Below are 12,981 nucleotides of genomic sequence, written 5' to 3'. Positions count from 1 at the left end.
CTCCCATTCCCTCCTTACCTGACACTTTTCCTCGCCCGCCTCTTTTCCCCAACAGGAGCCACTCCAGCAAATAAAGGCACATATCTTACATCTTCAGCATGATACACATTTCATTCACAGTCTATGCAATGCATGGTGGCATCTAATAAACATGTTGCTGTTACTCTCAGTCCTGTATACATGTAATTGTTAAAATGTTCGATGAGAAACATGGGTGTTAAAATAAGTTGAATCAGCACATTTGCGAGCATAATAGTAAGTAGTAATACCTTTTTATAGTTCGTCAAAATGCACGTTTCTACATTTCCAAGCACTACAAATTTTTAAGCCCTCAAAATAATGCTGTTATTATTACCTAATTTAGGGGCCGATCAGGATTGCGGTTTTTCCGCATCCTCGGGGCCGGCGGAAGCCACCGCCGGCCCCGAGGATGCGGAAAAACCGCAGCGGACTGACCAAGGACCCACCGCCACATTAGGATGGCTGGTGGGTCCTGGTTTCCGTCCGCAGCTTTTCCGCCGCGGTTGGCTTACAACCGCGGCGGAAAAGCTCTAATATGGTGACGGTGTCTCTCAGACACCGTCCACCATATTAGGATGGGCAGTGAATTATGCTTTTCCGCGGCGCGTTTCCCGCCGTGGAAAAGCATACGGAACTTCACTGCGGGGGCCCGTTGCGGGCCCCCTAGGTGAAGGGGGGGTGGGGGGTGCACATGGGGGGTACCTATGGTACCCCCCTGCATTTGCATGCAGAAAGCGGCAGGCACCGCACGGTGCCTGCCTCTTTCTGCATGCAAGAGCAATGCGTGCATTTTTAACATTGCCGCGGGTGCAGCTTGAAGCTGCACCCGCCGCAATGTTAAAAATAGAGGATGTGACCGCCAGGGTGGCGGTCACATCCTAATTGCACAGGAGGGAACTCCGCATGCCATGCGGAGGTTCCCTCCTGCTCTGGGGTCGCGGACGGACGCAAGTCCGTCCGCGATCCTGATCGGCCCCTTAATGTCGTTCAGTTATCCTACCTCAGAAGGATAAAAGGGCTAGTCAGCCTTTCCAGGATTCAAACCTGTGACAAGAACTTCCATTACAGATAGAAATTAAATTACCAGGGTAAAAGAGAACTGCAGATCAGTTTAAGATCACACCCACCCGCGCTAGAAATCCAAAAATAGCATTTAACATTTCTCCAGTTCTGTCAGACGTGCACAGTTGAAAAATATGCTAGAATAAAAAAGTAATATGGGAAAGAGTTTAACATTCCTGAAGGGAAAATTGCCCCAAACTGGCATATTATATTTTACTAAGACACAGTGGGCGGATTACAGAACATTTTTGAATGGAGGTATTTCATGCATTTGTGGGTAGTAAGGCAGTGATCGGTGCCAAATCTTTTTATCACTGTTTTCTGAAAGCAGACCTGTAGAGGTAGATTTGTACTGCAAGAATATTTGGGCATATGCTTAGGTCTGGCCTAGTGACAGCTTTACCTATCTCACCAGACCCATGTTTTTACAATAAACCATTAACAAATATTCACCTGCATATATAGGAGCCCCCATCATCAAGTGGTTTGTTGAAATGTCATTCACTTTTTGCTCCCGCCCACCACAGCATGGGGGGGGGGGGGCAATGGAACAGCCCACTTCAGACATTGTCTCTCTTCACTGTGAGTGATGGCATTTTGTTTGTGTACCAGTGGCCTAGCAAGAGGGGTAGGGGGTCTCCAAACCCCCCTGCTCTTTCATGCGGCCGCCACAGCAACGCCGAAACCGGAAGCACCACCCCCTGTTCTTTCAACGGTATTCAAAAGAAACAAGGCGTACTCCAAAAGACTAAAGAGTTTAAAGCAGAGTAACATATCTGAGAAGAGAAAGCATGGATCAGCTCTGCTGGCAAAAAACAGCCACACCCCCATGGTCAGCCAGCCCTGTGGTACAGTCCACTGTAACTCTGTTCGTAAGGCATGCAGCACTGAAGATTGGGGGAAGAAGAGCCAATGGAGAGATTTCTCTCATTTCTTACAACAGTGGCTAGCAGAGGAGCGGTGCCGCGCTGCTTTAAGAGCAGTGCAGAGGAAACATAAAATGATAATAACAGAATGTTACTATAATTTTATTTTTAGAAATGCCACTTGCAGTTGTAGTGGGGTTAGGTTAGGGAGGGCGGGGCTGGGCTCCCATGACCCAGAGGGAGGAGGCATGTTTGATGCACCTTAAGTGCATGTGATGGTTTGGCTGGCCGTCTTGGTCCAGCCAAACCGTCATGCGCACTTTGCATGTTCTCCACTGGCTGTATTATACAGCAATGGAGCAATGTTGCTGTAACACAGTGTTGTGATTGGCTAGGGGAGTCTGGGAGATTGTGTGCTTCCTGGTTCCTGTGTTGGAGTTGAGGTGTTGGCTGGCGACTGGCGACCAGCAGGTAAGTTTTATTTTTTATTTTTTCTAACCCTCCACCTCACCTTGCTCCCCATCACCGTTCGCTATCAGCCACCACTGCATCCTTACCTAACAGTCTTGGTAGATCAGCCTCTTGCTCCTTACATTCTTCTTAAAGGAAGTTCCCATAGGTGTTAGAAGACTAATCTCCCTTTCTTTCCTTCACTTAAATCCAGTGACAACGTATTGATTCTTTTCTTGGTTGCTGTATGGGCTATTTACATCTACTTTAAGACAGTGGCAATGTATAGGGTCTCAATTACTTTTTTCACAGGCATTTTTTTCCCTGTTTAAAAAACACAAGGAACAAGAAAAGGGATAAAGAATGAACTATCCTCAACTATGGCATGATAATCTTGATCACTTATATCCTGATTCCTCCAGGATTGTGGGAAGGAGATCCTGAAAACGGATGTATGACGGTACAACGCATACAGTCACAACGCATCCCTTTACCACGCATCCCTTACAACGCAAGTCGTTAACACGACTTGCGTTGGGGGTGCGGATTTCGAATAGTATAATTTACTATTCTAACACCAGTCCCCGTGGACCCTAGGGAAGGTGTTGGGATAGTAAATATACTATTTGTAATCCTTTAGCGCCCTCCAGCGCAAGTCGTGGTAACGACTTGCGTTGTAAGGGATGCGTGCTAAAGGTACTGCGTTGTTAAAACATCGTGGTAAACGATGTTTACCCCTGAAAACACTAGAGCCTCATTCCTCCTGAGCAATGGTCTTCATTAGGTTCACTGGTTGCACCCGACACTGGTATGTAAATTAAGTGCATCAGGAGCAGTTAGCTTTTCTTGGTGTATTCCTTTAGCTGATATATTCCTCATTAAGTAAGGAATGGGATGAGGAAGGAGATGAGGAGGTAATGCTCGAATTACTTACCGGTAATCTTCATTACTCCAAATCTTAGATAGAAACAGAAAACAGCTTTGGGAAGTGAAATGAAATTAAATGAAATGAAATGAAAAAAGAAATGTATTAAGCGCACGTACACCAACGGCTTCTTGGCGCTTTGGATGACAGAAAGGAAACTGCTGATTGGTAACCTAAACAGAAAACCAACTAATAGAGGACTCCGGGAAAATAACCAAATTCTCAGAGCCTTTCTAAAGTTGGAATAGAAGGGAATGGAGCTAAAGACAACTAGTCAAAGGCTTGAGAAAATAACCAAGTTTTCAGAGCCTTTCTAAAGTTGAGGTAAGAGGGAATAAAACGGTAGTCAGGGGGAAAAGAATTCCAAAAGAGGGGAGCTTGAAAAGAAAATCTCAGTCCACCCAGTCTTTTCCGTTTAAACGGACATGACGATAAGAGATTAGAGCTCGAAGAGCGAAGGACTCGAGGTGGAATGTATCGATCAAGACGACAAGAGATGAAAGCCGGAGCAGTATTGGTGAGCAGTATCCGTGAATAGGCACATTTACTCATCAAGTAAGTGATGGGACAAGGAAGGAAGAATCAGAGTAATGAAGGTTACTGGTAAGTAATCTTTTCCTTGACTTACATGATAACTTTTCATCAGTTGGGTTAGGTATAAATGATAGTATTTCTACTAAGTGTTGGATAAAAGCTTATTGAAAGCTTCAACTTTCTCTCTCGAAGGTTTAGTCCTGGAAGCCAACATTCCGTATTCACAAAAGCTTGTACCTTTGCGAGAGCGAAAGAGAACTCCAATTTGTAAACTCCAATGTGTTTTTTTGTGTAGCTGGATTTTTGGTTTGTCTTTGCCATTCCATTGTTTACATTTGTACCACTTGGATTCTAAACACCTGCAACTATGATTGCCTGATGTAGACATGTAGTGGAGAAAAGGGTCTTATCATGGCTGTCACCAGAGGTGCACTACAGCAAAATAGAGAAATGTTAATTGGCTTATGGAGTGCATTTAGATAGAGGCGGGGTTTAAAGTGTTAATGCTTGCATAAAAAGAGACACGAGCTACATCTATCTGGCCACCAGTGCTTAATTTGTAAAATAATAAGTGCCAGGGCCTTGACCAGGCAGCCACTGCAGCTTGCACCACCCATTACCCCATCATCGCTGTTAATGATGGTACCAAAACAACTACTAACCATCCATCTTGCCTGTAAGTGCAACCGTTCAGATTATTACAGGTCCCCAAAGCTAAAGGAAAGGCCAGGGAGGCAGGTATTAGTCTTTTTAAATGAATATTGTATTCATAAACAATCGTTGTTCTGCTCATCTCTAAATTAGATGAGCAGTGCCACCATGTGTCAGGCTGTCATATGTGTGGTGATGACAATTAAGTGCCAGTGCCAAGCACCGGAAACCACCGGCTCAAATTAAGCACTGACATTGACCACCTAAGCAATCAGTTCTCTTAGTTCAGGTGGCTACATATTTAGGAACAAGCCAGTAGCTCTGATAGGCTGGGGCAGGGTAAGTTACAGATTGGAAAGTCCAAACTTGAGACTAACTCAGCCCCAAAAGTAGCCAAATGGAAATGTGAATGTTTCCCAATAGCCAAGTCCTGATCAGAAAGCCAGGACTCCACTCGGGCTGTTAGTTAATCTGATCCTGTTGTAGACCTGTAACTTGTTCCTCTTCCTACTGACCTGTTTTCTCCTCTTTGCAGAGTTTGCCTATGGTGGGCACCCGTACCCCTTCAGTGGCATTTTTGAGATCACGCCAGGAAGCGCTATTGAGCTCGGGGAGACATTCAAGTTCAAGTAAGTATCCCTCCGCCTTTCATCATCCTGTTGCCATTTTACCATTCTCATACAGTGATGAATCCATTCATATGCAATGTGACTTTCACCTATTCACAAACAACAGGTTGGTTTTACAACTCCCCTCGTTTCTTGCGTGCGGCTCTTTATTCTCATCAATGTCTGCCCTAGTGCTGAGGTTTACCTCACAGAAAGCTGAGGGGGCCTTTTTAGGTCTGGCTTGACCGCAGTGCTGTTAACAGGCCTTATGTGTTATACCTGAAATATAGCAGCCAGAAGTACTACAGAAAATGCTTTTGCTCCACTCACATGTTGGTTGACAGTAGTAAATATTTTGATTGGGCTAAAGTTGTGTGCTTCGACAGAAAACATGCTTATATTGATTGTTTATCCAGCTTGATGAGCCATCAGTTATATACCTGACTAGGGTTACAGTTATCTACTTGCATTTATAGATCTGTCTGGTTCTCCCTTATGTGGTCAACAAAAAAAAGCTTTCCAAGAACTAATGAGAGAGGAGCCTAGGCCCACCTGCATGTCGGATTCCCTGAGTAGGGTTCATTTAGCCGAAGTTGTGTTGTTAGACTTGGCATTCTTGGCGTTACTTCCCCTGACTTTTTGCCTCTATCTCCTGTATTTTTGATGCTGTGATGGATTTCGTTTTGTGCTGGCTTAGATGCTTTGGGCACTTTGCCACTGCTGATCAGTGTGAAAGTGCAAGTGCTCCCTGTGTACATTGGTATGGTGATTGGTTGTCCCTGTTTGGCATGTTTGATTGACTGGTAAGTCCCTAGTAAAGTGCATTGAGTGTGCCCAGGGCCTGTAAATCAAATGCTACTAGTGGGACCAATCACTGATTGTGCAACCCACAGGAGTAGCCCTGAAAAAATGTCTCCAACATGCCACTGCGGTGTCTGTGTGGAGTTTGTTAACTGCTGTTAGAAATGGGATACCTGGCTGGCCAGGGCTTGTGCTAAAGTCAGTCAGAGACCACCACTCCTAAGTCAGGGCAAGGGAGTTACACGTCAAGATAAACCCTGCTCACCCTCTAGGTAACGTGGCGCGAGCAGCAAGGCTAAACTTAGAGGCTATGTAGGTTAAGTGTTTGCGCGCGCACCCAGCAACAACACCCAAGGCCCACCACAAAGGAAACTCCACACAAGGTTATATATAAAAATAGCCTTTGTGGAGGAGGAGCCTAGCCTGCAACCATGATGGCCGCCTAATCCTTCGGCTCCGCCGATCCTTTCGCTTCCCTCCCGTACCGTGACCTATCCTGCCAGCAATCCTGTCTCTAAGTCGCTTTTTCGGGTCTGAGAGGTGACCCCGACTCCAACGGAGTGTTTCCCTGCGCGTTCCCTGAGGTGGAAGCGGCGGGGCGTTCTCGCCTTCTCCCGGACGCTGACTGGCACTGACCGGGTCTTTGTTCCCCGGGGTCGGACGGCCTCAACCACAACAACAGCGGCCATTATAGACGGGGCCGAGCCGGCCGACGGAGAGCAGCGGCTGTATTGTGTTTTTCCGCTGTTGTGTCCTACTCTGCCCCGCTCTGCTCGTCTCTACGCTGGGGACATATCACAGCTGCGATCGCAACATTGTATCATCGCCTCAGCTTGTGGATGCCTTTGTTTGCTTTCTTGTCTCGCTCGGCGATGCGGTGGGGGCCATTTTAAAGATCGAGCATTTGAAACTTGTATTTCACGGTCCCGGGCTGCAACTGGAGATACGGCCGCTGCTAACACTACATTTGCACTTGCATAGTGTAAAAATGGACTGTGCTCCCTCTGTGCCCCCGGCCCGGCAGTGCTACATGAAACACCGACGAGGCGATCAGCTCTTTGATGGAGCCGTGGATGACCAGTCCCGTGGGCTGATACGAGTTTCCGAGCCCCGTGTGCAGGGACCTGTTGCATTCTTCCCTCCTGAGGCACCATTGCGGATTGAGGACATTCTTAGGGCCCTGGGTAATTTTCGAACTGCTATATGCAACAACGCCTGGGATCTAGGGAACCGTCTGGATGCCGGTTTCTCTGTTGTGCCCTCGACTGACCGAACATATTCTCGATTGCGGGACACTGCGCCACACCTTGTGTCAGACTTCTGTGGACTGCCTACCCAGGTGTGCTCAGAGGCGTTAAAGGTATGTGGTCCCGATACCCCCGAGATGCTGACTGTGATGGTGATGCAGTGGTCAGATGTTTGTGAGCTTGTGCAGTGGATGGGGACTCATCTTCGGACGCCATGTCTGGATAATCCTTTGTGGTCTACTGGAGACATTTGCTACTCTATCTTGCAGCTTATGCTACTGCTCTGGCCGACCGATCGTGGAGGATTGCTGCACTGCGTTGCCCTCTTTTGTACTGTTGTTGCACACATGACTTTGAGATGGACGGACTTTGGTGGACGGCGTCCTGTCTTGTTGTGGTCTTTTTGTTCGCCCATCTCATCCAAGATGGCTCCGGTACAGCTGGACTTCATCGATACATCGGATCGCAGGGGGCAGGGTTGAGGATGCTCCCCCTCTCTTGGACTGCGGTAGCTTGCACTGCTGGGACTTCGGACGATAGACGGGGGAGTTGAATGCTATTTTACATTGGTTCGGGGTTCCGGGGATGGGCGGCTGAGAATGTGCATGATGACTGTCGGGAGCTCATATGTATGGCCCTCCTCCGGTCTTATATGATTCCTTTCTTTCCTCCTTTTCTTCGATATCTGTATTTCGGGTACTCTTTTTTGGGCGACAGACACACTGCTAGGGGGGGGTAGGCCGTAGCCTCTGCATGCGTGTTGGGTGGGGAGGGGGGTTATTTTGTCCGTTTCAGTTTCTATGGGCCTTATTTTCTCTCTCTTCTCAAAATCTTTTTCTTTCTCTGTTTCTTCCTTGGGTCAGTAGGGTGGTTCTGAGTGAGGGGGGCAGCGTCTGGCATGCAATATATTTTGTTATTGTTTATCCTGTTGTACCATCCCTGTGCCGCTACTCTGCTTATGCTTGCTTGTTGGATCTCTTCTGGTGGACGTTGCCCTCTCTTGTCTTCGGTGGATTGTTTGGTCTCTGATCCTTTTTAGTTCTTATATTTTGCAATATACCTTTAAAAACTTAAAAAACAACCTTAACTTCTCCTTTTTCTCGGTAGCGCGAAGATATCCTTGTATCCCATGCTGTTGTTATATTGTATTAATGTACTACCAAGTTACCGTATAGCTTGCTAAATTGCTTAAATGATGTCGTGGCCGGCCGGACGGTTGTGGGCCCGTATTTGTTTTGCTGATACTGTGCAATAAAGGTTACGAAAAAAAAAATAGCCTTTGTATTATACCAAAACACATTAGATAAAAACACACACTTTACAATGTGCCAACAGGCACAGGCAGAATTTACAGGGGATATGTACAAGACAGGGCCACATGGACCACTGTCAGGAATATGCACTTTTAGAACTTAGCACTGGGTAGAATTAGCACTTAGAACAATAAGATTACTGTAGCACAAAATATAAAAATAGAGCACACAACCAGCAACTAATGGTAACAGGTAAGTACCTCCTACGCAACCCTAACCACCTTAGGAACAGGTCACGCAGGGAACCAGGACCTCCCTAGCACCACCTGTACTAGGAGAAAAACAACCACCTAAGTATCACAATACCTGTAGGGGTATAAGCACATTACACATGATGCATCACAACACATTCAGAGGTGTAGGGAAGGAAAACACATGATGCAGAACCTACATTCAGCAATGTAAAAACAAGGCACATGACGCATAAAAACACATTCAGAGGTGCATCAAAAGAACAATTGCGCCAAACTCACATGAGCCACCACCTGTGGCAGTCCCTAGGCCAACTGGCCTTGTTGGGGCTAGGTCGCCCTGTGTCCCAAAGTCAGGGGCCTACACGTAGCAGCTGCCCACGAAGTGCTGGGCAGCTGTGAAGGCAATGATGGGGCCAACACTGGAGCCTCGCAGGCTCTGAACAAAGTGATGCCCCCTAGAGCCTCTCTGGGCTCTCTGCAAGAATGCAGCCGTCGTTGGAGCCTTGCTGGGCTCAAAAACAAGCAATGCCCCGAGCCCTCGTGGGCTTCTGAACAAGATGCTCCCTAGAGCCTCATGGCTCTCTAACCAAGATGCCGCCTGCTTTGCTGGAGTCCCCCTCCTGGGGACTCAAAAACAACAATGGCCCCCGGAGCCCTCTCAGGGCTCTCAAAACAAAGATACAGCCCCAATGGGCGGTGGGGTCCCTCACGGGGGACCCGGGAATACTTGAGGCGCCTTGAGCCTCTTCTGGGCTCTCAATGCACATGTGGCGCTTCTGAGCCTCGCGGGGCTCTGGAAACAAATAGGGTGCCTCTTTGCTGGAGTCCCCCTCCTGGGGACTCAAAAGGACAATGGCCCCCGGAGCCCTCATGGGCTCGAAATCATCAGAACTGCCCCATAAGCCCTCTTGGCTTCACAATAACAACTAGCACAAGGTCGCGCTACTGGGGGGGCGGACACCGACAATGTGTCCCGGCGCCCCTCCCTTCTCCTCTGCTGCCACACTCACCGGGTCTGTCTGCGGCTGGGGACGGAGAGCTCCCGCTCCTCGGGACTCTCGCGGCGGCGTCTCTTTTCTTTTCCCACGGGGCTCTCCCTTCGCTATGGAGCCTCGGCAGGATGCGGCCGACTTTTGAAAATGGCGGCCTCGCTCGCGAAGGGGCCGCGCGAGAGTCCTGGTTGCCGGGCAACCCTCCGGCCAGGCTAGCTCACGGTAGGCTGGCGGGACAGCCAATGGCAGTGCGGCCCTGCAGGCGAGCCCCCAGGCCCTGGGTCGCGCTGCTGAGGCAGAGGGGAGCTTCTTTTTGACGCAATCCAGGGTAGCCTCCCGGAAATTTACCAATAAAAGCGAGGAGGCACTCGCTTGTGGAAAACAACCCGGCAATGTTAGGATCAGCAATCTGTGGCGAATATGCGGCGCGGGCAGCCGCAAACATGGCATAAAAGCACTACCAAGCACTTAGGGGCAAAGTCAAGCGCTCCCAGGCGCTAGGGAAAAATAGGGCGCTCTCAAGCGCTAGGGAAAAATAGGGCGCTCTCTAGCGCTAGGGGCCGATATAAAGCGCTCCCAAGCGCTAGGGGAAAGTCCAGGCCCCCAAAGTCCGGATCAAAAGTCAGCCCCAAGGTCCTTTTTGGCATTTAGCAAGGCAGGGGGGCAAGGCTGGGCCCAGGGTCCAGCTCACTGGGCCCTGCAAGCAGGAAGGCAATCCCAAGCGGCGGTTCCTCCTGGTGCCCAGCAGCAGCAGCCCCCCTCAAGTAGGATCAGGAAGAGAACAGTTTGTGTGGGGACACAGCCCCAAATGTATACAGGTCAATCCTTTGTTTGTGCTCAGGGTGAGGGGAAGAACCAGTCGCAGCTGGTCTGGGAGCACCCTTGATGTGCTCAGCCCCTCACTCTATTCACTGGCAGGGCTAGGGTCATTTGACGCACCACAGGGGGTGGAGCCAGCATTGTGTGGGGAAAGCCCAGCCCTATTCAGGACCCAGGTGCACTCCTCCCCAGCCATCAGCATGCTAATCTCACACTCACCACCGGGCAGACCCATCATGACTCATGGAGCCTGGCATCCCAGCCAGCTCCAGCCAATCACACGTCAGCACCTTTACAGCACACGCACAGCCATGTCTAGAAGTGGCACTTCCACACTAGACACATACACGCCGCATACATCATTTCGCAGCATTCAATCACACGAGTCCGCACATACCAGACTCGAGCCTGTATACCTCACACATCAGAAACTACCAGGGACACAGACATTCCCCATGCATTCCTATGGGAGGGCAGGCCAACCTAACTCCACGCACTCAGAGTGCGCACGCACTTTCCACTGGGATACAGTAAAAGTGCGCAGAAACCAAAAATCACTACCACCAGTTCACATTCACCAAGCAAAAAGTTTAGGGGTGAACCTGCCAGAAGGGCCAAGTCCAACACAACCCCCTTCCAGCCAAAACGCAGGGGAGACCAATCACCACCATGATGGACTTCCCTGCTCTGGGCGATAGAACACGGACGCGGGCCTGCAACTGCAGGGACACCCTCCGGTTCTACGCCACGGTGAACCCATGGGGCTTCTTCTCAAACCCCTGTCTGGACCAACTGGGCTACCCCACTGGTACTCCCAAGCTGTCCGCGGCCAGGACCAGGCCCTGGGCCACCCAGGTGCCACTGGTCCTTGCCTATTCACAGAGCGGGGGGTAGTAACCCCTGGCACATAGCGGCCATTCTCCACTCTTCCGGTCTGCAAGACAGGACTAGACTGCCACTGGTTCTCCAGCCTAGGGTCTACACCCTCAGGCGGACCAGGAGTCTCAGGGAAGGCTCTCCTCCCCCTACCTCTTCTTCTAGGGTTCCTCCTCCTCCTGCGAGGGGTACCCTTACAATGCCACTCCAACCCAGGGTTTAACCCCTCAGGTTGCACCGGGGTGAGAGGTGGGCTCTCCCACCCTCTGCACACCCTTCCAGAGTCCTGCTCCCTACCAACTGGGGTGGTACCTCTGGAAGAAGAACCGGTCAGGACGCTGGTTACAGTCATCCTACCCTTCAGGTCAGGCTGATCCTGAACCTGGCGTCCCAACCTCCGGTCTAAAACCTTTGGTTGAATAATTGCCTGGCACTCCAGGACTTCGGGGGATTTACACACCATCCCACTGAGGCTAACAAATGACACATATGTTGTGTGACTGTCTGTCTGGCACAGATCTCCCGTCCCCTGTCCACCTGACAGTGCGCGAAGATCCCCCAGAACAGAAGTGGTGTCACCATGGTCACTACAAGGGATCCTAGCCCAACTGGGTAGTCCCTGACCCACTGGTTCTTCCACTGGGGAACTCCCCCAATCACTCCTCACGCTGGACTCCTGTACCCTCCCTACCGGAGCGGTACTGCCAGACTCTAGAACCACAGGATCTCTGCTTACAGATGCTCCAGGCCCTCTACTCACTAAGAGATCTTCCTCAAGTGGAGTAAAAGGACAGCCTAGGTCCCCAACCTGGTGTTCCCTCAAGAAATCATCCAAGTTCTGAGGCAGGGCTTCTGGCACCTGGGGACCCTCGGTCACCCACTCACTCCCGCTCCACTGAGCCAGGCTCCTCCACCACGCTGGGCTGGAGGATACCTGAACCACTACTTTTGGAGTCACAACCTAATGACTCTAGAGAACCTCTATCCCTTTCCCAGCGGTCTGCTTCATCTGCAAGCTCACACGCCTCAGACAATCCACACCCCAACAGGTGTTGGCACAACCCTGGTGAACAACAACTGAGCAGGTACTCTTTGACAATCAGAGCAAACAAGACATCAAAATCATCTTTCGTGTGAATCTTTATCCAATCAAACAGTGTCCCACAACATTCATCCTCAAAATCTTCCCAAGACTGGGGAGACAGTTTCCCACTGCCCCTGAATTTCAACCTTAACTCCTCCTCTTGGGAAACAGGTACCATAGGGAACTGGGAATGGGACTGCTCCCACTGGGCTCTATATAGCTGCCACCACTGGACTCAACCCGCCCTGGGGAGTCCAGAAAATAAAAACTGGGTGCAGGGGATAGTCTACCCTCCAGAGCTAATTTGCCTCTGGTGGAGGCCCTCTCAGCCTCCTCTCCTGCGCTAAGACCCTCTGAGTCTCTAGCTGTTGCTTTCTAACGCCCAGCTATGCCATAGCTTGGGCATGCTCTAACCTGAGCTTTTCTAAAGCCAGCTGGTGCTTCCTTTCTCTCCTCCTATCTTCCCACTCCTCTGGGGACAGGAAAAGGGATGAGGCACTGCCTCCAACACTGGACCCAGCAAGGGACTCCCCATCTA

The 12,981-nt window shown here is 49.9% G+C and overlaps 1 protein-coding gene across 1 annotated transcript in view; it reads left to right on the top strand.

Moving 5' to 3' along the window:
* Window positions 1-12,981, top strand: part of LOC147689710 (deubiquitinase DESI2-like) — a 304,893-nt gene that overhangs the window by 253,419 nt on the left and 38,493 nt on the right. Inside the window, exon 3 of the mRNA XM_086937190.1 lies at window positions 5,045-5,138. Within this exon, the coding sequence (XP_086793316.1) occupies window positions 5,045-5,138 (94 nt within the window). The remainder of the gene's footprint in view (window positions 1-5,044; window positions 5,139-12,981) is intronic.

The sequence above is a fragment of the Lissotriton vulgaris genome, chromosome 9, assembly GCF_964263255.1.
Source record: "Lissotriton vulgaris chromosome 9, aLisVul1.2, whole genome shotgun sequence".
Taxonomy (NCBI): Eukaryota; Metazoa; Chordata; class Amphibia; order Caudata; family Salamandridae; genus Lissotriton; species Lissotriton vulgaris.
Note: the sequence above shows the minus strand (reverse complement) of the source record. Positions and strands in the feature narration are given on the sequence as shown.